At 36.1% G+C, this 27,048-nt stretch overlaps 2 protein-coding genes across 18 annotated transcripts in view; both read right to left on the minus strand.

The window, feature by feature from the left end:
- exoc6 (exocyst complex component 6) overlaps positions 1-12,977 on the minus strand; it is a 119,860-nt gene extending 106,883 nt beyond the window's left edge. For 5 of the 10 annotated variants that reach the window (XR_012387524.1, XM_005156065.6, XM_017358444.4 and 2 more), the window contains exon 1: positions 9,959-10,087. Coding sequence is in view for 9 of the 10 variants with exons in the window: in XM_005156065.6 (XP_005156122.1) it covers positions 9,959-10,083 (125 nt within the window). In the remaining variant the exon portion in view is untranslated. 10 annotated transcript variants of the gene reach the window in all.
- Positions 12,978-13,747: 770 nt separating this feature from the next.
- The window catches only part of adam8b (ADAM metallopeptidase domain 8b), a 44,481-nt gene continuing 31,180 nt past the window's right edge, over positions 13,748-27,048 (minus strand). Inside the window, exons 21-25 of one of the 8 annotated variants that reach the window (XR_012387840.1) lie at positions 26,876-26,923; positions 24,496-24,570; positions 23,300-23,375; positions 14,773-14,833; positions 14,187-14,618 (exon numbers count right to left, since the gene is read on the minus strand). Coding sequence is in view for 6 of the 8 variants with exons in the window: in XM_073918241.1 (XP_073774342.1) it covers positions 23,319-23,375; positions 24,496-24,570; positions 26,876-26,923 (180 nt within the window). In the remaining 2 variants the exon portion in view is untranslated. Of the gene's footprint in view, positions 14,834-16,180; positions 18,641-21,915; positions 23,376-24,495; positions 24,571-26,875; positions 26,924-27,048 lie in introns of those variants that run through there. The other 7 variants (XR_012387841.1, XM_073918241.1, XM_073918242.1 and 4 more) reach the window with 7 other exon arrangements.

Consider the following 27,048-nt stretch of genomic DNA (forward strand, 5'->3'; position numbering starts at 1 on the left):
TCCTGGTTGCCAATGGCAACACAGTCTCAATGTCTAGACTGAATGACAGCCTTAAAAATGGCACAACTAACTGTTGATTTGGGCTGCACAATATAACGTTTTAGCATTGATATCGCCATGTGATCATTCGCAATAGTCACATTGTGAGTATGCGCAATGTTGAGTAGATTATAACTGAACATTTTGCAAGTGTTTTTTAAGGCTTGTGACTGTGTGAGGAATTTAAAAGCCTTCAGGCATGTATCTTTTGAACTTTGAATACATTTCGACTCTTCAGAAAACAATAGGGCGCTGCCGCTGTTTATTTAATTTGCCTTTTTTCTTTATTGAATTTATCTATACTTGTAGATTTATTGTATTTCATGCACTCCCTAACAGAATCTTCCCAGTTATAAATTCTTTATAAATGTTTAGTCAAGTCATCTAGTGAAATTGAATTCGTATCGCAATATATATCGCAGAATAAAAAATATTTTTCCAATATCGTGCAGCCCTACTGTTGATGCACGAAGTGATTTTTAACACATTGAGATACAACTGCAATGAAGGTCTGATTAGTTGCTAGATGGAATGAAAAAATTAACTAGAATAAAAAACTAAACCTTTGACAAACTATTTACTAAATTTTTAAGTTTAAGGTATGATATCAGAAAATCAGGTAAGAATATATTAGGGTAGGAGGGAAATGGATGGACAAACAGATGGACGGATGGATGAATAGACAAACAAATGGAAGGACAGTAGAGGTGTGAACCTATACTGGTCTCACTATTCGGTTTGGTTACAATTATCATGCCTTCGATTTGGTTCAATTCGATATTTCGGTGCATTGACGATGCTTTCCATATACAGTATTATATTTTAGGGGGGAGGCTATAACATGCTGTCTGTATAAACACACAGACACACAGCACCACACTGTCTCTCATTCAAACACATACACAAACATAGACAGCAACAAACACACACACACACACACTTAAGCCCTCGCAACAGGGAGAGCTCGAGCTGAGCGAAGCAGAAAAACGGAAAAAAAAAAAAAAAAACGAAAAAAAGAAGCACTTTTCTGACGGTCCCTTACTGAGAGCTCCTCTCAGCGCGAGCTCTCCCGGCTAAACACATATTGCGAGGGCTTAAACGGAGCAGTGCTCGTAATGTCGAGCGAAAAAAAGAAAGACAGCTGTGAAACATAACCAGCTTTATCTTTTTGTAGGACACACAAATCTTTTTAGGGTAAGCGTTTTTGAGTTATTGCCGTCTGTAACTGAATGTGTGTCAGGAATATCGAAAACAAAAAAAACTGTACCGTGCTCATTTCTGGTGCCCCCCTGGATATACAGCGCCCTTAGCATTTGCCTATACTGCCTATGCCACGGGCCGGCCCGAGTTGGTTGTGTGTTGTAAATACTCGCATTCACCTCCCTCGTGACAGAGCGCATAGGAGATAAATGATGTCAGTACATAATAACCGGTTATGATTATTACTGAACCGATAACGAATTGTCCGCGTCTGCATCGCGGTGCACCGAAAAAACAATTAATTTTGACACCCCTAACAGATGATGGATAGACAGACAGACAAACGTATGGAGAGACAGACAGACAGACGGACGGACGGATAGATAGACAGACACCTGATTGTAATGTACCTGATTGACCAGCCAGAAACTAAAACCTGACTATGTTTGCTCCATATGCACAGCAACAGGTCATACAATTAATTATATTTTTATATATAAAAAAAATTTTGAATTCAGCTGAAATCAATCCCAGACTTTCAATCCCACACAAATTGCACTGCAACAACAAAGGAAAAACAATATCTTCAAACAAAAGTTAACAGAGACCAGAAACACATCATCTTTAACAAATGTCAAACTTTGAACTTTGCTCATGTTATACTTCCGCGATTGCATAATTGTATGTATTCAACCAGCCTGATATTATGAGGAAACATAACTATTTTACGTTTTGTCAGTTTAGTGGCTAATTTGTATGAATTTATAGGAGTCGTATGAAAATGTACAATTTTTAAAAGGAGGCGTGGCTCCAAACCCCGCCCCTAAACAATCATCATTGGGGAATTAAAAAATCGTAGGAAATTGTACAAACGAGATCCTACGATTTCATATGAATTAGCCACTGAATCAAAAGTTATGAATTGCAGTGAGATAGCGTTGATTTAACATATAAAAAAAAAAAACCTACAGATACAAATTACTCATTGGGGCAGGTTTCATTATAACTCATGCTTAAGCAAAAAACTGAGATTGATTAAGGTAAAGTTGTATTCCAGCATATGTTTTATGCAGTGGATGCCCTTTCAGCCGCAAACCAGTACTGGGAAACACACACACACACACACACAAAAACACAAACACACACACGTTTGTTTTTGTGAAAAGTGGGTACATTACATAGGTTTCCATTAATTTTATACTGTTCAAACCGTATATAGTATTGCCCTCACCCCACCCTACCCCTAACCCCAACCATCACAGGAGTCAGTGTCCAGCTTTACTCTCTGATTAAACTCGCCCTGTGTGATTTATAAGCTTTTTGAGAAATGAGGACGTCATCAATGTCCTCATATTTCACCTCCTTTTTGTAATACCCGTGTCATTCTCATGTCATTATACAGATTTGTGTCCTGATATGTCACAAAAACACATGTACACACACACGCACGCACGCACACACACACATACACTCAAACACTCAAACACTATAGTTCATCCAATTCACATATAGCTCATGTCTTTTGACTGTAGGGAAACCAGAGTACTCGGGAAACCCACGTCAACACAGGGAGAACATGCAAACTTCACACAAAAATGCCAACTGGCGCAGCTGAGGTTCGAACCAGCGACCTTCTTGCTGTGAGGCAACAGTGCTAACAACTAAGCCACTGTGCCGCAAAAATTATCATTACAATTTCTAGTCATTTTAATTACTTCATCGGTCGACATAATGCTGGTGACCTGCAGAGGTTGTGCAAACATAAAGTGCTACCATTAAAATCCTTCCTCTTTCATTGAAACATGTTTTCTCAATGGTGCCATTTTTCTTGTGTGTTTGTTTTGTTATTGAGAGGATAGAGCGCAGCAGATATTTACATATCCAGATAAATGTGGCTCTCTCTCAGCAGCGAGTGTGGCATCTGGATGTCCATTAACTGCATATCCCCGCGTATGTATTTCCTCTCACCAAAGACCAAAACAGCCAATTCCTGCCACCCAGATGGAAAACGCTGAGGGCCATTTTCTACTGAAAACATGCAAAGCTTTCTAAAATCGGTACCCACTTCCACTGCCTTTCAGAAGGTCAGATTACGCCCTTTAATGGGATATCCTTTCCGCGAATCTGCACACACGCACACAGAGCTACTATCAGCAGAGACATGCTCACAATGAGTTTCCTCCTTCCTGTTATTGAATTCAACAGACCAAAGAACGTAAGGTTCCGGACAACTGCTAAGAGGTCCAGGAGGAAACAGAGAAACACAGCATGCAGAAAGACAAACTATTTTTCTTATGGCTCAAAGAGAAAATTCAGAATGTTATACATCAATACTTCTACGCCTACCATCACAGAGTGGCTAATGAAACCAAAGTTGTAACTAGGGGTGTAACGATTTATCGTTGTACGATTTATTGCGATGCAAAAATGTCACAATATGCATCGTGGCGTTATGACGATTTGATTACGATATGTCATCTGTTTCTCTTATTAGTTGAGCTGTTTGCACGTGAGCTACGTTCCACCTGCTGTCGCACGTGAGTTCAGATTGCAGCAGCAGTAATGTTAGCAGACCAAGATGAGTGGAGCTGAAATAGAGGATGGCCCATCCTCTCAAAATCAGACGTCTGGCAACATTTCGGTTGTACAGTCATTGCTTTGGACTCGTCCGCTTTTTGACAAGGTACAATTCACCCTAAAATATCATTCTGTCTTCATATAATGTTCCCGCCGCAAAATCAAACATGACATGAGCTGACCGTGAGCTGTTACTACAGAGGGCGGACTATGATAGACGCGCGCGTATGGCAAGCCGTTTTAGCATTTAAACCTTTGTTCTGACTATCCATAAATATATTTAGAGATATCTCTAATTATATTTTGACTAGTCATAATTAGAATTCGACTAGTCAGAATGACAATTAGAGATATCTGCAATTACAATTGTACTAGTACGAAATCAAAGCCTTAAGCTCTAACTGTAAAACTCAATTGAATAGAAAGCTTATTTTTTTTGCACCTTTACTTAAATTGTTCTTTAATTTTGTCTCTGTCATTTCAATAATATTTTTAAGAAGTTTTTAAATTGTTTTATTTTCCAGAGACAGGCCTGTTTAATTTATTTTCTTAAAGAAGGTTCAGTTTAACAAGTTGAAACAAAAGAAATACATAAAAAAATAGTTCACTTGGTAAAATTTGCATTTCAGTTTAATTTTCAATTTTTATTCCAAATATCGTGATACATATCGAATCGTGAACATTATATCGTCATACACATCGTATCGTGAGCTGAGTGTATCGTTACACCCCTAGTTGTAACACAAGCTTATTGATGAAACCAAACCTCTAACAATAGACAGGTGAATAAGGGTTAATCACAGTACATACATTTTTTAAGAAAATAGGCTAAAGGAAGTCAAGTTTATAAAGGTCAGCATTCTGAAACATCAATAGCTTTGTTTCCATCCACCTATTTTTATGTGCATTTTGGAATATCGCATAAAAACTCTGGATGGAAATGCCAAGATGTGCATACAAAAATTATGCACACAACCGAGTAGAACTTCATTCATTCATTCATTTTCTTGTCGGCTTAGTCCCTTTATTAATGCGGGGTCGCCACAGCGGAATGAACCGCCAACTTATCAAGCACAGTTGGCAGTTTATTTCGCTGTGGCAGCCTCAGATTAATAAAGGTACTAAGCTGAAAAGAAAATGAATGAATGATTGTTTTTTTTCATTTATTTGACAACAAAAAAAACGAAATACACTCAATTTGTCAAGGATATACACTATAAAGTTTTTAAACCTTTTTCCATTGTGTGTAATTCATATTTTATTTTTTTAATTCATAGACATGGTGCAACGAAGTGGAAAAGCTGATGCACAGCATGATGAAGTGCTTTTCCCGCACACCTTTTACAAGGTGAAATTATGAAAGGCAAGGAAGCTAAGTGTTAAGTGTGTTAGGTAACATGTCTGATGTCTGTGGAATGAGAAAATACAGCTGTCATATCTGTAACCATCAGTGCGCATGTTAGTACAGAATGCGTCGCCTCGGGACATGATTTCTTGTGCTGGAATGTTGACAAATTTGCATGTCCTGTAGATCTGCTTTCTAAAGGCTTTAATCAACGCAGGTTTGGTTTTCAAACCCACCGTAATCACAAGATCAAGAGTGTAAAATATGCTGCCTAGAACTTCTGCTGAATAAACAGTTTTCTTCATAACAAGTGGAATAGAGTGAACTCAGGTTATCTGTGGCAAATTTCCAAACAATATTCATACTGAGATACAGATGAGACATCAAACGTCACAGAAAAAAGTTAACTAATCCTAATATCTAACTAAATCATAATAGTCTGACTTTACCTCCTTAAAATTATCCTGCATAAAGCATACCAGCACGAAACAAAAGCAGACGGCTTAATAGAAATGCATTCTTTATCACTAGGCGAAGCTTATAGAGAAGCAGTAGTAGTGCTTCCTTATTTAACACTATGCTTTTTCAGATTGGTAATGGGAATATAAAAAAAAAATACCCTCTAAACTTCTCTGAATACACTCATAAACTCAATTTAATCTTTACGATTTTCTTTCACATGTAGCATTTTTTTCCTCTGTCCAGAATATAGGAACCACACTCTAAAAAATAACGCAAGAGTTCTGTTACCACTAAATGGTTTAATACATGCAGCTCAACTCCTTGTTCAAGCTCTTGTTCTCTCCAGACTGGACTATTGCAACTCTCTACTAGCCGGGCTTTCAGCTAACTCTATCAAACCTCTTCAGCTGCTTCAGAACGCAGCAGCACGAGTGGTCTTTAATGAACCTAAAAGAGCACATGTCACTCCGCTACTTATCCGTTTGCACTGGCTGCCTGTTGCTGCTCACATCAAATTCAAAGCTCTAATGTTTGCTTACAAAGAGACATCTGACTTTGCTCCTTATCTGCTCTCACTTCTGAAGATTTATGTGCCCTCCAGAAACTTGCGTTCTGTGAATGAACAGAACCTTGCGGTTCCATCCTAAATGGGGAAGAAATCACTTTCCCGAACTCTCGCATTCAATATGTTCAGTTGGTGGAATGAACTCCCTATCTGCATCAGAACGGCAGAGTCACTCACTGTTAGAGCTGCACGATTCCGGCTAAAATGAGAATCGCGATTTTTTTGCTTAAAATAAAGATCACGATTTTCTCACGATTCTGTAGATGTAAAATAAAGGTATGGTAAAAACAAACATATGGCACAACATCGATAATATTATTATGTTTAGGTCTACTGGTTTCTATAAATGATTATATTCTACTTATAATAATTATAATGTTGAATTATTATGCTTGAGATGCTTGCAATCTGTTATACAAGACAAATTTATTCACTGGTAAAATCAGACATTTACCATTATGAGATTATATTCAACAATATATAGGCTAAAGTAGGTATACTAACATTGTAAACATTTATTTTCATGTACAACTGTGGGTTCGCTATGAAAGAAAAAACATCAAATGCTTGTAATCATAACTCTAAAATGCGATATGATCATTTAAATGAAGTGCACACTTTCGGTTTCATTTTGACTGCTAAGTGCTTGTTTATACTTCACGCGTTGCTCCCAAACGATCACTCTGTGCCCCAAACTGAATATTATTTACAACTGTATTACATATGCAACATATGCAGGTTCTGTTCACTAAAGTAGACGCGCGCGCGCGCGCCCTCTCTGTGATAACAGCTCACGTCACGTTTGATTTCCCGGCCGCGAAAACATCATTATATGAAGACAAAAATGACATTTTAAGGTGAATTATACCTTATAAATATAGTTTGTGACTCATTTAACATCATTTGGAGGTGTCAATGTCACTGAGCAACATGTGTGAAACAATAAAAAGACTCGTGCAGCCGCCTTTTCTTCTCTCCTGACCTTGACAATAGGATTGACAGAATCATAGAAATGCTGGATTAAGATTGTCTAGGGGGTCGAATCGAGATCGTGATCTTTTAACGATTAATTGTGCAGCTCTACTCACTGTCTTCAAGAAACAACTAAAAACTCAACTATTTAGTTTCCACTTTCCTTCCTAATCTGCAATTGCCTCTGGCTTCACCGCTAACTTTATTACAAAAATTTAAAAAAAAAATAAAATGAAATAAAATAACTAATGTTTTGCTTCTTACACTTTACATACCTGAAACTTGCCTACTGCACTTATTCATTGTTGCTTTTTTAGTTGTGTAAATTGCTTCCTTGTCCTCATTTATAAGGCCCTTTTTGGATAAAAGCATCTGCTAAATGACTAAATGTAAATTTAAATGTAAATACATTATTGTAACTTAAAAATTCTAAAATGCTGATAAGATTAAAACTTTTAAGTTGCCAGAATAATTTTATTAAGTTTTCAAAACAGGAAAATATTGATAATTACATTAATTAAAAAATGTGGCTAATTTAAAGGTAAATATATCTGTCAGTTACTTTAAAACAACATTTAACTTGTAGCAACCCAAAGAAATTAGGTTGATAACTCAATTTTTCCACACTAATGAAGTTAATTTTTTTACGTCCACACACTGATGTTTTTTTGTTATTTTTATACTGATAATATGGAAAAGTACATGAGTACATTGTTTTGTAAAACAATGAAAACCTGTTGTTTGATACAAATAAAAAATTCCCAGAAAACAAAAATGTTTTTGTTAAATGTATTTCTTACAAGCATGAACAGTAAATTTAAAAACCAGCAAAAAATTAAACAATTTCAGCTACTTAATTCATTTGAGATTCTAAGCCTGAAAGCATGCATGTAAACAAGTACATAACACTGGATTTGTTTTCAATAATTGCTAATTGAAACAACTTATTTTTTTGAGTACTTGACTTAAAAAAGTTAGCTTTTTGCGATTTAAAATTGCCTCTGATTGAAGAGCAAAAGATTTGGCTAACATAATAAAGTTTGTTTTCTGAACCTCATTTTGTTAGATGTTGTCGCAACTTGAATATATTAATGCAAACTGTTGTGTTAATTTTTTGTTTTTGTTTTGTCTAAACAATATTTTTAGAGTGCAAATTATATTTCTATATTTATTACATTTCTAAAGGTGCCATGACTTGAAATTTTCAATATTTTAACAACCAAAGAAATCTAAACATGCAAAGAAAACAAATCGAATTAGTTCACAAATCAAGTTATGCAAAACAAAATGAAATGGCGCAAGGAAAAAGTATTGAACACATGTAGGAAGGATGGTGTAGAAAGGCAGTGAAAGCCCAGACAGCAGCTGAAATCTCTTAGTAGTTCTTCAGCAACCCTCTGCCCTTCGTCAATGTAAATGAACATTAGCTGCTTCAGTCCAATATTTACATTACGGGATGATGATGGTGAAACCAGAGTGGACATTTCAGCAAGACAATGATCCAAAACACAGCCAAGGAAACTCTGAAATGCTTTCAGAGAAAGGAAATCAAGCTGTAGAATGGCCAAGCCAATCCCCTGACCTGAATCTAATATAAAATACACAATATTAGTAGTTCAGTACTTTCTCTCTTTGGGTCATTTCATTGTTATTACACAAGACTAATGTTTCAGATTTCCTATGTTTTGGATTCATTTATGTTTAAGGTTCATGAAACCCTTAATGTCAACGCCAAACCTATATTTTTTAAGAGGATATTTCACCGGAAAATAAAAATAGAGTCATTTACTTACCCTCAAGTGGTTATAAACCTTTATGTGTTTCTTTCTTCTGTTGAACACAAAATAAGATATTTTGAAGTGCGCTGAAAGCCTGTAACCATTGACATCCATAGCAGGAAAACAAATACTATGGATGTCAGTGGTTAGAGGTTTTCAGCTTTCTTCAAAATATCTTCCTTTATGTTCAACAGACGAAAGAAACTCATAAAGGTTTGAAACAAGTGAAGGGAGAGTAAATGACGACAGCATATTTATTTTTGTGTGAACTATCCCCTTAGTAGTGAATAGGCATAATGGACAAAATTCATATGATGGCATGCCAGCAAGTGCTGAAATCATCACATCCAGTCACAGATACAGTGAAGCTCGGGGCAGAATATTAATTTCCCAGCTCCAGACTCATTTGCTAACGCCACACCCACGACATTTCGTCAGCTCTACCATAGCTGAAATTTGTTTGCAAAGGGAAATGAAGTGAATACTGCCGTGTTTAACCTAAAAATTCGGTCTAAATGTAAAGAAATGACGCTATGTTTATCTGCGAGCTTTCCACCTGTCGACAGCTCAGTCATATCCATAATGCAGTGATGCCGTCACTGGGCCTCAGATGCTTCAAGTCAGATGTTTACATCTTATATTAGCTATTACATCACAACATCAACCAGGAAAACAGACAAATGAATGGCTAATTACGACAAATAATCCTCTTATAACATCAGTCAATCGCACACGAATGACAGGAAAACAGCGATCAGCAGCCTGTGCCATTGAATGTATGTGTACAGTATTAGCAGAGCATACAGAGTCCATTTAAATAATTATGACGGATTAACATGGGTACAAACATTCACGTTCAACAGATAAGCACTTTATTCGACAGATTCATCAGCAATGACATAAAGTCCTGCTGAGCTGCATCTTTAGCAAACAAAGGCCTGCTTTCCATCCATCAGACAGAGGGAAACATCACGTCACCAGCTGAACGTTAAATAAGAGCAGACGATGCACATCTCTCACCGTAAAGTCGGCCCCAGACACGCAGTGTCCGTGCTCTCGATCTCTTGTAATATTCGTTCATGTTCGGTGATAGTCTCCAAGCTCTCGCTCTCCGCCATGTTGGCTCTAAGCGTCACAGTGTTCATATGTGACAATGCCGAAAGAGATGCAGTGACACGACTCCGCCGGAAGAGGGAGCAGAGCCTTTGCAGGTCAGACTGAAAGCTCGATAGAACGTCAATAGTTGGGAGATTTTGTGCTATGCGGATTGAGCAGAGCTAAAATACTAAGTTTATACTTATACACGTGTTCAAGTATGCTTTCTTTGAATATAGATGGCACAAATTTCACCTCAACACATTTAAAGAACTGAAATGTTCTTCTTAAAGGGGTAATTCACCAAACAAAGTCTAAATTAACATAGTATATTCACTATTTTCTCATCCTTAAATGGTTTCATATCTTTATATTTTCTTCTTGTGTTGAACACAAAAGAAGATATTGTGATTAATGTTGTAAACAGGTAATCATTAAGACCCATTGTAGAGAAAAACAAATGCTATGAAAGTCGATAGTTACTGATTTTCAGTCTTTTTTGTCAAAATAATTGCTTTAAAGAGAGAGTTCACCAAAAAAGTTGGTGTTAATGTACTCACTTAAAAAAATTAAAGTTTTTTTGTTAAAACCGTGCTCCTCTGTGATTCATAAAAAGGTCCTTTAGTATTTTACAGTCAAAATATAGGCTATTAACGGGCAAAGTAAAATTAATAAGGCTCTTGTATACAACTACAGCAAAATGATTAGCCTGTTTAAGAAATCGAGCATTATTTTATATCATTATTCAGTTTAACTCACAGCCTCAGCAATAATATAATTAATATTCATTTACTTGCATGATACCTTAATGTATTGTAAGGAGCTACGAGTATTAAATTTGTTTTGCCTGTATTTTGTTATTTTTGTACTCTCAAAGTTATCAAGGTATACCGCGGTTTGAAAAAAAATCAAGGTTTTTTCAAAACTGCCAAAATTTTCTGTAATACCGTTTCTAAGGTATGTGTACGATTTTTTTTTTTCATTTAAAGGTCCACATTATCTCCAGCAGAAAAGACATCCGAAGATGCTGATTTAAATTGTAAATAAATCTGTGTTTTTGAAACTAATAAAGACAGCAGAAGTCAATGATTCATTTGAATTATTTAGCCTGACATGTTTACTGCTCCAAAAAAAAATTTTTTTTTTTAAATATATTGTTTTGAAAGGGGAAAAAGCTTAGTTTTTTTACCCAGACATTTAAAAAGAGTATATTTTAAAAGTTATTATATGGTCAGAATCTTATACCTGGCCATGCCTATCTTCGATTGCTTTAAAATGGGTAAATTAACAGTTCTGTTTCCATTTGTTTGTCATACACCTTTAATTTTGCCAGTACCACCATTATATTATTTAGTCAGCGAAATAGTTTCAAGGTTAACTGATCTAGGTATCTCTGGAAAATAGTCAATACTTTTTGTGTCGATTTGTGGACACATCAGTGTTTTTAGATTGGGACAGTGTCGCTATTATATCTTTATATATAAATATATGTAATTTAATATATATTTGTATTTCATAAACTTCCAGTCAAATATTTGGAATCTTTAGAAGTTTGTTTTTTCAGAGAAGTATTTTGTAGTAAAATAAAGTAAAATGACAATGTGAAATATTATTCATTTATTCATTTTCTTTTCGGCTTAGTCCCTTTATTAATCAGGGGTCGCCACAGCAGAATGAACCGGCAACTTATCCAGCATATGTTTTACGCAGCGGATGCCCTTCTAGCTGCAACCCATCACTGGGAAACACCCATACACACTTATTCACACCCATACACACCCACACTTATTCATACACCCATAAGTTAAATTTGATCATACCCAATTCACCTACAGTATACCACATGTCTTTGGAAAACGGAGCACCCAGAGGAAACCCATGCCAACACGGGGTGAACATGAAAACTTATACAGTGCATAATTTTATCCCTCCATCCATCCATTCATTCATCAATCTCTCTGAATTTTTAGTTTTCTGATATGCTGATTTGATGCTCAAGAATCATTTTAATTTATGCTAATTACAATCTATTTATAAACGGATATATTACTAAATAGAACATTTATTCCTCAAAGGAACTTTTTTGTTTTCAAATAGTAGTTTTACTCAGTTTCAACAAAAATAATAAGCAGCAAAAACATCAGATTTCAACATCAACAACTGTTACCAAGCACACAAGCTGCATATTAGAATCATTATGGAGAAGCATAATTAGAAGGATAGTTAGGAGCATAATTATGCATAATTAGATTATTTATTATTTATTTTCATCTGAATCCAATAAATAAAATGCACATTGTCATAACGGAACCAAATCACACACAAACAAACACATATTTTTTTTGCTTGTTTAAACTGCTCGTTTAAATTGAGCTGAAACAACACAATTCTTGAGATTTTGGGTGGACAACTTAATTGTTTTATGTTCAATCCGCTTCAGTTTTTTAAGTTAACTTAAATGATTTGTGTTGGAGCAACATGAATGAATTGAGTGTACACTGTAAAACTGCTAGATTCCACACATCTGATTTGTGTTGGGGCAACGTGAAGGAATTAAGTTAACTTATTTATTTATTTATTTAAAAATTTAAGTGGATTGAACATAAACAATTAAGTTGTCCCCAAAAAAACCTCAAGAATTGTGTTGTTTCAGCAAATATTTTTGCACTATGCCTGCATTATCTGTAATAACACTTAATACATTAAAAATAATTATTACATGTCATTGCTTAAAAAAAGGACATATTAAACACAACAAAACATTATTTTATTTCAGTCACTCTACCTTAAACTCGTTCCCAGCGGCAGATCTACTGATTCCAGTTCTGCAAAAACATTCCCATAGACTTTTCCTTCAGCTTTGTCCTCTTCTTGGGGACTGCTGGGGATCTTGAGGCTGCTGCTGCTGTCGTACATGATGGTCTGTGTGCTGGTTTGAACTGTGTTTCCAGCAGGACATGAACACACTACTGTCAGCAGAAAACTGCAGCTGAGGAAAACCGACAGATCTTGTGATCTCTAGTACTTTGAATCCAACAAAACAGGCTTTAAGTGCTGTCCTGTTAAATATTGGCAAATTGTGCTTTGAGATTTATCACACCGCTGGACTGGGATCTGTGCTTTATGGTAGTAAAGTCACTCAAGAAAAGCATATATTGTATAGTATGCTAAATATTTTTGCTTACTGTTAAAAAGTTTAGAATAATAATAAAATAAAAGCTTAATTTACTCTTGATCTTGAAGAGATAGTACACCACAAAAATAAAAATGGTCTTTTTGAGAAACTGTTTGAGCTTCTTTCTCCTGTTGAACACAAAAAAGACATGTTGAATAATTCAACCCAGGCTCATTGTGGAAATGTAGCCCCGTGGACGTTCCTGGAAGCCGCGAAATACGTCCCGGGAGGTACATATTTGTGCAGTTTTTGTTTTTCGCAAATCTGCAAGAGGCCGCAGTGCGCGCTTTTTCGCGTCTCGAACACCTCTCGGGAGTGCGCGCCGTATGCGCCAACGCTGTTCTCACGCGAAAAGCCACCGGAGGCCGCTGTCGAGCGACCACCTGTCCCAAGCGACGATTTACAAAAGCTGTCCGGAAATAAATATATATATAAAAAAAAGCAAAAGCCCTCATCCAATTTTGACTACGTTTTCGGGTTTCGCTGCATTCTCGCCCCGTCACGAACTTGTTCGCTTTTATTTTTTGGATTCTTTTTTTCATCTTACCTGATTTCTGCAACCACTCTTCCCCGGACTCGATCCCGGTCATCGTCGTTGCGGCCGGCTCCTCCTCCTTCTCCGGGCCTCCGCTCTGCCGACGTAACACTGCGAGCTAAGCGGACAAACTGGTTGTGGCGGGAAAGCCCTCCACACGGAGGTGAGCCGTCAGAGCCGACGAAATGCGGCCATATGTACCTCCGGCCATGTAAATCGCAGTCTCCAGAAACGTCCGCGGGGCTTTGTTTTTGGAATGAGCCTGGGTTGGAATATTTTTTCAGCATTCTTCAGAATATCTTGTTTCATGTTCAACAGAACAAAGAAATTCATAAAAGTTTAGAACTATTGAAGTGTGAGTAAATCAACCCAAGCTTATTCTGAAAACGTAGTCTCGTGGACGTTTCTGGAGACTGCGGAATATATTTTTTCTTTTTTTTTTTCGCGAATTCACTAGAGGCCGCTGTGTAGGCTTTTTCGCATCTCAAATGTCTCTCGCGAGTGCCGTTCGCGCGTAAACCCATCAGAGGCTGCTGTCTGACTGTCTGATTGATTGACTGTGCGACCGGCCAATCGGCTGACCCACCCGGCCTTCTCCTTCCCTAAACCGAACCAATTTTACCTATTGACCAGCCCCCCACTTACTTCCCTAAACCCAACCAACAATTTACAAAATTTAAAATAAAAATAAAAGCCCTTGTCTGCTTTTTTTTACCAAGTTTTCGGATATCACCATGTTCTCACCCTGTTACGAAGTCAATCGCTTTACTTTTTGGATTCTTTTTTTGTCTTACCTTATTTTTAGAATGGCTCTTTCCCGAACTCGAACCCGGTCGCCATGGTCAACTCAACTCCACCTCTCTGCATCTGAAAATCTGCTGACGTACACGATGAGCTGACTGAACAAACTGGTTGCGGCGGGAAAGCCCTCCACACGGAGGTAAGCTTTCAGCCGGTAAGCGCGAAAGGGAACAACGTCATACCGCCCCATATCGTTCGCTTAAAAAAACGAAATGCAACCATACATACCTCCCGGGACGTATTTCTCGGCCTCCAGAAACATCCACGGCACTACGTTTTCAGAATGAGCCTGGGTTGGAGTAAATGATGAAGAAATGTTCATTTTTGGGTGAACTAACCTTAGTATACAGTAAAAGCAGAAATATATATATATATATATATATATATATATATATATATATATATATATATATATATATATATATTATATTTAAAATATAATATATTTTAAAATGTCATTTATTCATGTGATTGTTTCAGTCATACTATCCTTAAGCAAATATTATAAACCTAAAGAATAAAGAATGAATCATTAATAAAGAATCATTTCTAATATTTGTTTTAAACCGTTTTTGCTGCTTAAAAGGGCACCTACAGTATGATGAAAATCAACTTTTGTAAGCTGTTTGGACAGAACTGTGTGTGGGTTTAGTGTGTTCAAAGTCATATTGGAGTGATAAAAACCCAATAAGTCTCTATTTTTAAATTTTCTGATGTTAAAATAGGACCCAAATCCCAGTGATTTTGAGGCCCAACACAACGTGACATAGGATTAGTTTTTTCCTGCCCACAAAAAAACAAAAGCATGTTTGTAATAAAGACAGTAAAATCACTATATAATTCTTAACCACTATAATCACCACAGCCACATGGTGTCAGTAAACGCTAATATATGTGTTTGAGTACTGCAAACAGCATTTGTTTGAGACTCATCATGTCAGAAAGGCTTGAATAAACACCACAGATACATGAAACACATACTTGGTATTTTTGACAAATGAGCTGTATTTCAGCTTTATCCATGTCTGCCTTTGTCACTGTGCTGTTTACCTGACATAACGCATGCTGGGCTGGGAGAAGCAACAATTTTGCATTTAAAGCCACAGGCTATACTAAAACATTTACAATGTATTCAGACACCAAAATGGGCAGATTCTGGAGGCTATAATAATAATGATGGGTGTTTTGAGCTGAAGCTTTACGGACACATTCTGGAGACAACAAAGACTTATCCTACATCTTGTAAAAGGGGTAAAATAGGTGCCCTTTAATATTTTGGTGGAAACTGCATTACACGATTCAGATTTTAAGGGAAATAATATAAAGAAAATAAATAAATAAAATGTGTTTTTATTCAGTAGGAAGGCAACTGATCAAATATGTCAGTGAATACATTTATAATTAATGTTACAAAGAATTTCTGTTTAAAAAAAAAACAAAGAACAGAAACTCTGTTCTTTTTAGCTTTCTATTCTTCGAAGATATTTCCAGAAAACATTTAGTCATCAAAGATAAAACTAGATAAAAATAAATAAATGTTTGATCAATAATAATATTAAATATATAATTATAATAACATTTGTTCACATCAGCATATTACAGTGATTTCTAAAAAAATCACGCAGAAGCCTGGAGTAATGACTTCAAATTCAGCTTTTATTACCGGAATACATTTATTATAAAACTGTATTTTTATTTTAAACTATTTTACAATTTTAATATAAATAAGGCAGCCAAGGTGAGCAAAGAATTCATCCAAAAACATTTTTAAAAATTAATGAATTCAAAATTTTAAATGGTAATGTAGGATTTTTTATGAAATGTAATCATTTATTATATAAGAAAGAATATCCAGCATAAGAGTAGTGTTTGATTACATTTAACAAGAACAAATATTACAACATTACACATTACAAAAGCCTGTACTGTTTGCAATCGGTTGATGTAACAAATGGTTTCCTTGCTGCTTCACAACAAGTTGAGGTTGTGACCCAACAAACAGGAAATATGTGATGATCCTTTTTTATTTTTCTAAAAAATATGTTTGCACATGCTTTTCTTGTAACACAAGAAGCAAAACAGGAAGGCTGTCATTAATATATTTCCGAAGTTCATATACTATTTCACAAAGTTGGATGTCTATATGACCAAAAACAGGATAAAATGTGTACAGATAATATTCAAATAGTCAGTCTTGCATGAAATAAAAAACCTTCAGGTGGAATTGAACGACTTTTGCTTATAGACGACCTATCATGCAAAAATCACTTTTATAAGGGGTTTAGACACAGTTGTGTGGCAACAGTCTGTGAATAAAACCAGCTTTTAATGGTAAATACGTATTCATTTATTTTTTACAATCACAGTTTATAACCAGTGGCGTAGCGCAAAATGCGGAGGCCCCCCTGCAGGGATCACCGACGGGGCCCCCAGTTGGGGAGGGGGGGTGTAGAGCCAGAGATATGCACATATATCTATGATAGGGAGTTTTCCTGGATGTTTGTAGCAATTTTTTTTATTATGAAAATTATAATTTTACATCACTTTTCTACATTGATGGATCACTGATCACACGGGCATTCCTGACAAAAAGCTTGTGTTTGTGTGTACAGAAATGTACTATTCACCCTCCCTGTTAAATTTGATCTAATCTGTGTCCTGAAACACACCTCCTCTCCTTCACTTCTCATACTGACTGAGGGAGCGATTCGCTTGTGAATGAATCTCCGTTATGAACGTCTCGTTCACTTAGCCGACAATAATACAAGTTTCTGGCAGCGCAGCATCTCGTTGTCATATTTCTTTTGCATTGTTTGCTGATTTTATTCAACAAAACTAGCATAAGCCGAGTATTTAGTGCGAATTAGAGCTACTTTGCTTAATGATGAATGCAGTAGGTGACTGTATTATCATCAATAACATTACCTGTTTAGCACAAATTTCAGAACATACAAAAACGTAAAAACGTAATATTACCTATGAAATGTTCTGCCTTTGTGCTTTGTTTTCTTTGTTTGCTCGTTACTACACTCGTAGACAGCGCTAAAGTCCCGCATCTTTACATAATAACACTGTCTTGTCTGGTGCGGTTGAATGACATTTTTCCTGGGAGCACTGTACTAATGTGGCGGTGCTATTGACGCATGCTCAGGGTCCCTATGCGATATCTAGTGTATATATCTATGTCACAAATTGAGGAGCGGGGAAAGGAGGCGGTGTGGAGCGACAACGCGGGGAATCCTTCACAAACTGAGGAGCGATCACAAACCGAAAGCGGCGAGAGCGTCAAAGTAGCCAGAAGTCATTTATTTTTTAACGAGAACCGGCGGCGAGAAACAGCGGCGCGTCTTCATTGGCTATGACGCGGTTCGGCGGCAAGCAATCAGAACAAAGTAGTCCACCGCTTGAGAGGAGTTCAGAGAACACAGACCTGTGAACTTTGGTTCCGACCACAGTTGTTCCCAAGAGTTTGATTAATGCGGTTCCTGGATTTTCAATTATTGAAAATCGCGAGGACGTGGGGCCCCCTTATCACGCGGGGCCCCCCCGCGGTGCGTGCCAACAACAGTCTGCAGAAACGCTTTGAATAATATTCTCCTTTCGTACATACGTCATCAAAAGGGTAAAACCCCACCCATTGGTGATGATCACTTCCTCATTAGCATAAAACGTTAGTCTTGATTTTTAATCTGCAACTGCTGACACATAGGCGTTTGTATCCCCACCCTTTTTTAAAAAGTAGGCTGGGAGCACAGTCTCCAAAACGGCACAATTAGTGGTGCAGTAGGTAGTGCTGTCACCTCACAGCAAGAAGGTCGCTGGTTCGAGCTTCGGCTGGGTCATTTGGCGTTTCTGTGTGGAGTTTGCATGTTTTCCCTGCGTTTGCGTGGATTTCCTTTGGGTGCTCCGGTTTCCCCCACAGTCCAAAGAGATGTGGTACAGGTGAATTGGGTAGGCTAAATTGTCCATAGTGTATGAGTGTGAATGGATGTTTCCCAGAGATGATTTGCAGCTTGAAGGGCATCCGCTGCGTAAAACATGTGCTGGATAAGTTGGCAGTTCATTCCGCTGTGGCAACCCCGGATTAATAAAGGGACTAAGCCAAAAAGAAAATGAATTAATTAATTTTTTAAAATTTTGGATGCAATTAATTGTTAATTTAGTTGCTAATTTGTATCTCATTTGAACAATTCATTACAATTTCCTCATCCTTCAATGATGGTTGCGTTTAGGGGTGTGCTTTGGTGCCAGCATCCTATTTAAAAATCTTACATTTTTGTATGACTGAACTCATATGAGTGTGTACAAAGTAGCTACAAAACTGACAAAATGTGCAATAGTTTGTTTCCTTGTGAGATCAGAAAAACTAAATATTGCAATGTCAGATTATTCCAATATCACGAAGCTCTAACTCAGTCACTATAAAATGACTTTTTTCCTTTTCCCAGTAGATTGTCTTTGGCATATCTGCATGTCTGAGTCATAATAAAGACTTCTGTATTGATTGATCATTTAATCCTCATAAGTGACTGTTACAGTCAGATCACATGACAGGTTACTTCATATGAACGAAGCAATTAAATCATTGCTGTTCTGTTTTGTTTGTCTTGGAATACGGTTTCATGAGCATCTGTTTTATGAACTTCAAATATGTTTGCTTTTACTCAACTAACAGGAAATGAACAGCAGCATTAAAACAAGAATAGACCAGCATATCCTGTAGGTGAGTGGATGTATTTCCATCTTCACCCAACAGGATAATTACACAGCCGCACACGTGAATCACAATGAATCACTGTGGCGCATGTTAGAAACAATCAAAAGGCACATGTGATTCAGCGTGTAGGTCATATCTCAGAGCTTTGGGAAACCTTCCTGCTCTAAATACATGATCAGTCATGTATTATCTGAGCTGCTATCAGGAGTCAAGGAACAGGGTGTGCAGGTATTATGGGGGCACATTGTGTGCTTTTCAACACTTATTCTGAGTCACTTTTATTCACAGTTTTACAACAAATTGAAATATAAAAGTTAGATGTTTTCAAGTGAAAAGATTAGTTCACCTAAAAATTTAAATTCTGTCATTAATCATTCTCATGTCTTTCCAATCTCACGAGACCTTAGTTTATATTCAGAACACAAATTAATATATTTTAGATCTTAGAGAGCTAATATGAACAAACTCAACTTCAGCTGGAGGAATGTGAAAAATGTGCAACACCTGAAACTGAGGGCCATATCATACACCCGGCGCAGTGTGGCGCAAGGCGCGGCGCAATACTTGTTTGCTAGTTTCAGCTTGGCGCAAGAGTCGTTTTGAGGCGTTGCGCTATGCTGTTTAAATAGCAAATGCATTATCGCTCATATGTGTGTCCATAGGCGTTCTGGTCTAAAAAGGAAGGCGTTCTGAGGCGCATTGCTGGCGCGTCGCTAATTTGATAAACTAAAATAGATTTTTCATTAGACGAAAACAAACCCTGTCTAAACTCCGGCGCAGAGTTGTGCCTCGCTTACGCACTGCTTAATACGCACAAGAGAGCAATAGGCAAATATCTTTAAATATGAAAAAATGTAAATATTAAGGATATATATAGGATATAATAAGAATAGATATAGGATATAAATATAAAGGATTAAAATATTACAAAACATATTATTTTCTAGCTTACATAAATATGAAAAATCACTGCTTTTATGTCTTCTTCATCTCTGGAGGCTTTTTCATTTCATTCATAACAATTTGCTTTTGTATATTGTTATTATTATTAGCAGTATTATTTATCATATCCATATTTATATTTGTTTTATTAAAAACAAGCTTAGATTTGCCCACCTGTCAGGTTTTAGACCATATGGGGCACAGCATGTGTTTTAGGATATAACTCAGGTTTTTGAACACACTTCGTTATTATTGTTCATTTATTCGTTTGCTGGAAATTAGAGCTGAATTTAGAAATAGTTTTGAAATGAATATTTGTGCTAAACAAACGCAATTAATTATTTATAGGCTAATTGATGTCTGTGTGTAAAGGTTTCCCTATCCAAGAGCGAAAGTGAAAGTAGATCCATTATCTCTCATTCTCACGCAGTAGATGCTCTGTTTAACAGTTTTCTGTTAAAAAACTGTTAACTGCTAACTTTTCGCTAGTGAAATGCTCAGTTTTTCCACTTAGACTTACTTTACGTCCTGTAAATAGCGAATGCGTTTATGGCGGGACGCAGCTGGCTCTTAAAGGGAATGGGAGATGAGACTCTAATTGTTTTTTTCTTAAAATACACCTATAACTCATTAAGAAAATAAACTCAACCCTTTTAGACCATGCGCCATGGCGCAAAGCAGATTTTCCCGTCCTTAAATTAGCAAAAATGCATTCTGACACGCCCTGAAAGTGTTTGCGCCCTGCGTTTTGCGCTCTGCAGATGAACCGTCAAAATAGAGCCTTGAGTGTCATAATAATTAAGATTATTTTAATTATTTTTTTATTTATAATTAATCAGGTTCATCAAAATTGGACAATAATATATTGGAAAAACGTTGCCTGGTCTAATGAGTCGATTTCTGCTGCTACATTCGGATGGTAGGGTCAGAATTTGGCATTAACAACATGAAAGCATGGATACATCCTGCCTTGTATCAATGGTTTAGGCTGGTGGTGGTGGTGTAATGGTGTGGGGGCTATTTTTTTGGCACACTTTGGGCCCATTAGTACCAATTGAGCATCATGTCAACGCCACAGCCAACCTATTATTGCTGACCATCCCTTTTGGACCACAGTGTACCCATCTTATGATGGTTACTTCCAGCAGGATAACGAGCCACTTCATAAAGCTTGAATCATCTTAGACTGGTTTCTTGAACATGACAATGAGTTCACTGTAATCAAATGGCCTCCACAGTCACCAGATCCCAGTCCAACAGAGCACCTTTGGGATGTGGTGGAAAGGGAGATGCGCATCATGGATGTGCAGCCAACAAATCTGCAGCAACTGCGTGGTGCTATCATGTCAATATGGTCCAAAATCTCTGAGGTATATTTTCTGTATTTTGTTAAACCTATGCCTCGAAGGAATAAGGCAGTTCTGAAGGCAAAAGGAGGTAAAACTGTGTGCTTAAATGGTGTACCAAATATACCGTTTTCTTTTGGCTTAGTCCTAATTCAGGGGTCGCCACAGCAGAATGAACCGCCAACTATTTCAGCATCCTTTTTATGTAGCGGATGCTTTCCCAGCCGCAACACATTACTCGATAAATAAAAATACTATTTACTAATTAATAATTAATTTAAAATAATGATTCCTGATGCAAACTTGTGTTCATATAGACTAAGTCAAAGTCATCAAAATGACATTTGCAATTTAAAAGACAGGTCATTAAATTTTAAATAACTTTTATTCAGAAACTTAAATACAATACAAGTCAATACAATAGGAATGCAAATTAAATAAATTTACAGTAAAAAATCATTTTGGCCAGCTGATTTCTTGTCCAACCACACCTTCGGATATTTTACAGCAAAATACCATCATATATACAGTTGAAGTCAGAATTATTCGCCCCCCAGTTTATTTTTTTCCCCAATTTCTGTTTAACGGAGAGAAGATTTTTTTCAACACATTTCTAAACATAATACTTTTAATAACTCATTTCTAATAACTGATTTATTTTATCTTTGCCATGATGACAGTACATAATATTTAACTAGATATTTTTCAAGACACTTCTATACAGCTTAAAGTGACATTAAAGGCTTAACTAGGTTAATTAAGGTAACTAGGCAGGTAAGGTTAATAAGGCAAGTTATTGAATAACAAGGGTTTGTTCTGTAGACTATGAGGAAAAAATATAGCTTAAAGGGGCTAATAATTTTGACCTTAAAATAGTTTTTACAAAATTAAAAACTTCTTTTATTCAAGCCAAAATAAAACAAATAAGAATTTCTCCAGAAGAAAAAATATTATTAGACATACTGTGAACATTTCCTTGCTCTGTTAAACATCATTTAGGAAATATTTAAAAACAAAGAAAAAAAATCAAAAGGGGAGCTAATAATGCTAATAATTTTGACTTAGTTAAAATCAGAATTATTAGCCATCCTGAATTATTAGCCCCCTGTATATTTTTTCCCCAATTTCTGTTTAATGGAGAGAAGATTTTTTTTCAACACATTTCTTAACATAATAGTTTTAATAACTCATTTCTAATAACTGATTTATTTTATCTTTGTCATGATGACAGTATATAATATTTTACTAAATACTAGTATTCAGCTTAAAGTGCAATTTAAATTCTTAACTAGGCTACTTAGGTTTACTAGGCAGATTAGGTCAAATAGGCAAGTCATTGTAAAAAAGTGATTTGCCCTGTAGACAATCGAAAAATATATAGCATAAAGAGGCTAATAATATTGACCTTAAAATGGTTTTAAAGAAAATTAAAAACTGCTTTTATTCTAGCCGAAATAAAACAACTAAGACTTTCTCCAGAAGAAAAAATATTTTAGGAAATACTATGAAAAAAAAATCCTTGCTCTGTTAAACATTCTTTGAGAAATATTTAAAAAAGAAAAAAAGAAATCACAGGAGGGGGAATAATTTTAATTTAACTATATACTAACAGACAACACGCAGCTAAGGCCAAGCACAGCAGTGTATGTGTGTTTTTTAAAGCATGGTTTAAAAAAAGCACTTTGTGATTCAGACACTCCCACTCTATAAAAGTGACAGAGAAAGGTTCTAATTTCCTGAAATGACTCACAGGGGGATTTCAGGTCTGGTCATCTTCTTGGCATGATGGGAGGTTTCAACACAACCTTCACTGTGTCTTCTGTCACCTGCAATTCAAAAACCCACGGTTCACTTATAGGTAAACACACTACAAGCTCATAGCCAGGGGAGGTTCAGGTGGTTTGAAAGACCCACCCCTCAATAACAAAGGTCCAAAATTGGACCCCTATAAGAGCTCATTTGGCTGCTACACCATCATAAATTGTAAAAAATAACCCATTGAAAAAAGCTTTAAGGCCAAGTCAAAACATCTGTTGACCGTTTCAGTTTTGGTATATGAGGTGGATCTTAAAGTCCTACATGACGGTAAAAGTTTGATTGCGGTGTTTACTTTAATAATGCCACTAATATATGCATACTCCACATCTTAATTCCATTTCTGTTTAGTTCAGTTATGACTTTAGTCAGATTAAGGTGATCAAAAATCGCTGTTTCGAGCTTATGTTGGAATACAGTTAAAAATTCATGTTTAACTGAATAAACAGTTAGTAAACACAAGTACATCCTATTGAACATAATTTATTTTCATCATCAATTATCATAGTAGAACAGTTTTTCAAGCAGTTTGTGATGCATTTTAAAAACAGGAGATGAACCCCTGGTCTAATGCGCTACCTGGCTTGAGAAACCAGTTCTCAAAGACTTATATTTGGTCAATATTCGGGGAAGCACACAAATTTTAAATGCCTTCCGCAGAAACTAAATGAGCCATTTTAATCTAGATTAATTCCAAGATTACAGTGAGATTAATCTAGATTTTAAAAAAAATCCTTGCCCACCTAGTTTGTAGTTTTGTTTTGTGTGTCCACAAAAGAAAAAAAATTAATTTAAATACTGTATATAAAAGAAAAAAAGTAAAAGTACAAATATATAAACAATGGAATCAATGGAATGGAATCTTTCAACTACGTAAAGTTGCAGACTTAAAATTGGCATATTGTTTCACAACATAAAATCTTATATAACAGGAAATTCATGTAAAAAGTCATGCTTAACCATTTACTGCATTTCAAATGATGACAATACAAATTATATTTATTTTTGTCATGTGTGACAATATAAAATGGAACGTCATGTCAACAAACCGTATCTCATGAAAAAAGCGTAATATTAAAATGACAGGAGATACAGTTTATGTCACTTTCAGGCCAACCAAAAGTGGCTTACATGGTCATTCCTCCAGGATCCTGTTGCTAAAGATGGTTTTACTGGAGGAACTGGAGGTGCAGGCAACTTCGTTCCCTACAATTACACAGAGCAGGATTATTATAGTCAACTAAACCTTAACCCTTGTTTACTGTTCAAATTTATACCCTTTCATTATGCTTGTAGCTGTTTTTGCCCCATTGACTTCTATTATAATCACATTTTTGATTGCAAAGCCATAACACCAAATAATCATGCATTCTTGATTGTTGAGGGCTTTCCCTGTTGGGACGAGGTACAATTTGGAATTTGTATATAATTATTATTATTATGGTGTGATGGCTTTGCAATCCAAAAATGTTTTTACATGGGAAGTCATTGGGGCAAAAACAGCCATGAACATAACGAAAGGATAGTTAATGTTCCCAGAGTGTACTGTTGAGTTTATGAAAAATTCCAAAGCATTTTCCCAAAAAATGTGTCAAAATAAGATTTGTCACCAAAATCATTCCATTTGCTGAAACTAAAGGCAGAGAAAGTTGTAGCCAAATCAAATCTCAATATAAGTCTCAAAAGGCATGTTTACTAGTCTTTGGTAGTCAAGTATTTACACACTTATAGACTGAACAATTTAACATCTTAAAGTCACATTTGATTTACATGGAGATGATAAGATACTTGTAAGCCAACATCAAAAACTGGCACTTTGAAATTAGTTTGTAAAAGTTTGCATCTCAAATCAACTGGTCAAAAAGCATGCGTATGAATGGAAGTCTATGGGGAGAAAAGTCCAGTGTGGCCGCAGCTTAAATTTGAGAGGAGCACGTAATATAATTGATCGCAGCTGGTCTCTCACCTACAATCATTACTTAGCCAATCAAATTAATCCAAACTCACTATAAGTAGCCCAGCTAAAGCTGCGGTCACACTGAGCTTTTCCTCCCATAGAGATTCTTTCATACTCACGTGAATGCGTCAGACGGGAAACGCAGGGTCATGCGTCAAGTTTTGCAGGTTGCTTTGGTGCAAAGTTCAAGCTTGGTGAACTATGACCTGCAAAATCGCATCACTTGACTGCGTGAGACTAATCGAGGATCTAAACATGACATCTCTGGACAGAAATTTAAGACATGGAGCAATTGCTCGCTTTTTTAATGTCTAATAAGCTTGTTTAATCCCGCCCCTTTTCGGAGCGTTGCTCAAACGATAATGTGACCGCAGCTTTAAACTACTCCCTTATCTTCGTTTTCTGGAGAAAAAGGGGGAGCTCTGGAGAACTACCTGATCTCGTACTCTCCTTACATGCTCATCGACCAGACAGGAGCCCTGGGCTCAATTATCTCTGAGCTCAGGGTTCTCTCCTGGTACAGTATGCCAAACCTGCTATTATTTACAAGCAATATCTAAGTGTGAACTCTTAAAATTGTATTGATCTATGCATGTAGACGGTTCATTATGATTAATGCAGATGCACTTTTCTATAGAATTCTTTCCAATTAGAAATATCCAAGTCATCTGGTAAAAATTGTTTTCATCTGCAAAATGTATGTCGTAGATTAACTAAATATGGCAATGTTAGACTTTTCCAATATCATGTAGCCCTAGTAAAAACTATAAATATCATGAACTTTATTTTAGCTAGTTGCCATATTTTTCATTTTCATTAGGTCTAGCTTAGCTTGATGTATTAAGATCATTGGTAACACTTCAGTAGACTATCTACCTAATATCTGTTGATATATGCTCCTCTAACAGATATTTAACTGACAATAAAAAACTTTGCAAGTACATGTCACCTCACACTAACACTAACAGTCTACTTATAATCTAATGAGAATTAGTTGCAATGTAACTTAAATTCAACAAACGGACCATCGATAAAGTGTGACCAGACAATACTAAAATAAAGAACGAATAAAAACTACTCTAGAGAAAAAATGGAAATGGAAAATTCATTCATTCATTTTCAGCTTAGTCCCTTTATTAATCTGGAGTTGCCACATCGGAATGAACCGCCAACTCATCAAGCATATGTTTTAAACAGCGGAAGCGAAAATGGAAAATATACTAATATAAACTAATTCAAAGTATAAGTAAAACTACAATAGTGTCTACGTCACAATGATGTGTGTGATATTACCTCACAAACACAATGGTACTAATTAAACATGATATCTAGTCTGTTACAAAACTTATTTTCCACTAATAATTAGGTGGGTATTTTGTGTTTCATGCAATTAAATGTCACTTTAAAAGCAAAATTACAAGATCAGTTAAAATAATGTTTAATGCTAATCAGCAGGAAGCCACTAATGACTTATATGCACAAAAGATGTTGTAAACAGTGGATTCTGTGTATTTTTAAAAAATCCTATTATCTGCTTTAGATTTTTCCTCTTACCTGTGTAACTGTGGTCTGCTGGGGTTGTGATGGCGGCTTTTTTGGAGGCTGCAACATAAAAACAAATTTGTTAAAGAGAACAAAATGTATTTTTATAGTTCCGAAAAGACTGCTTGATACGGTCATATCAGTTTCAAGCTGTTTAGACAGACATGTGTATATATATATATATA

This window comes from Danio rerio, chromosome 12, assembly GCF_049306965.1.
Source record: "Danio rerio strain Tuebingen ecotype United States chromosome 12, GRCz12tu, whole genome shotgun sequence".
NCBI lineage: Eukaryota > Metazoa > Chordata > Actinopteri > Cypriniformes > Danionidae > Danio > Danio rerio.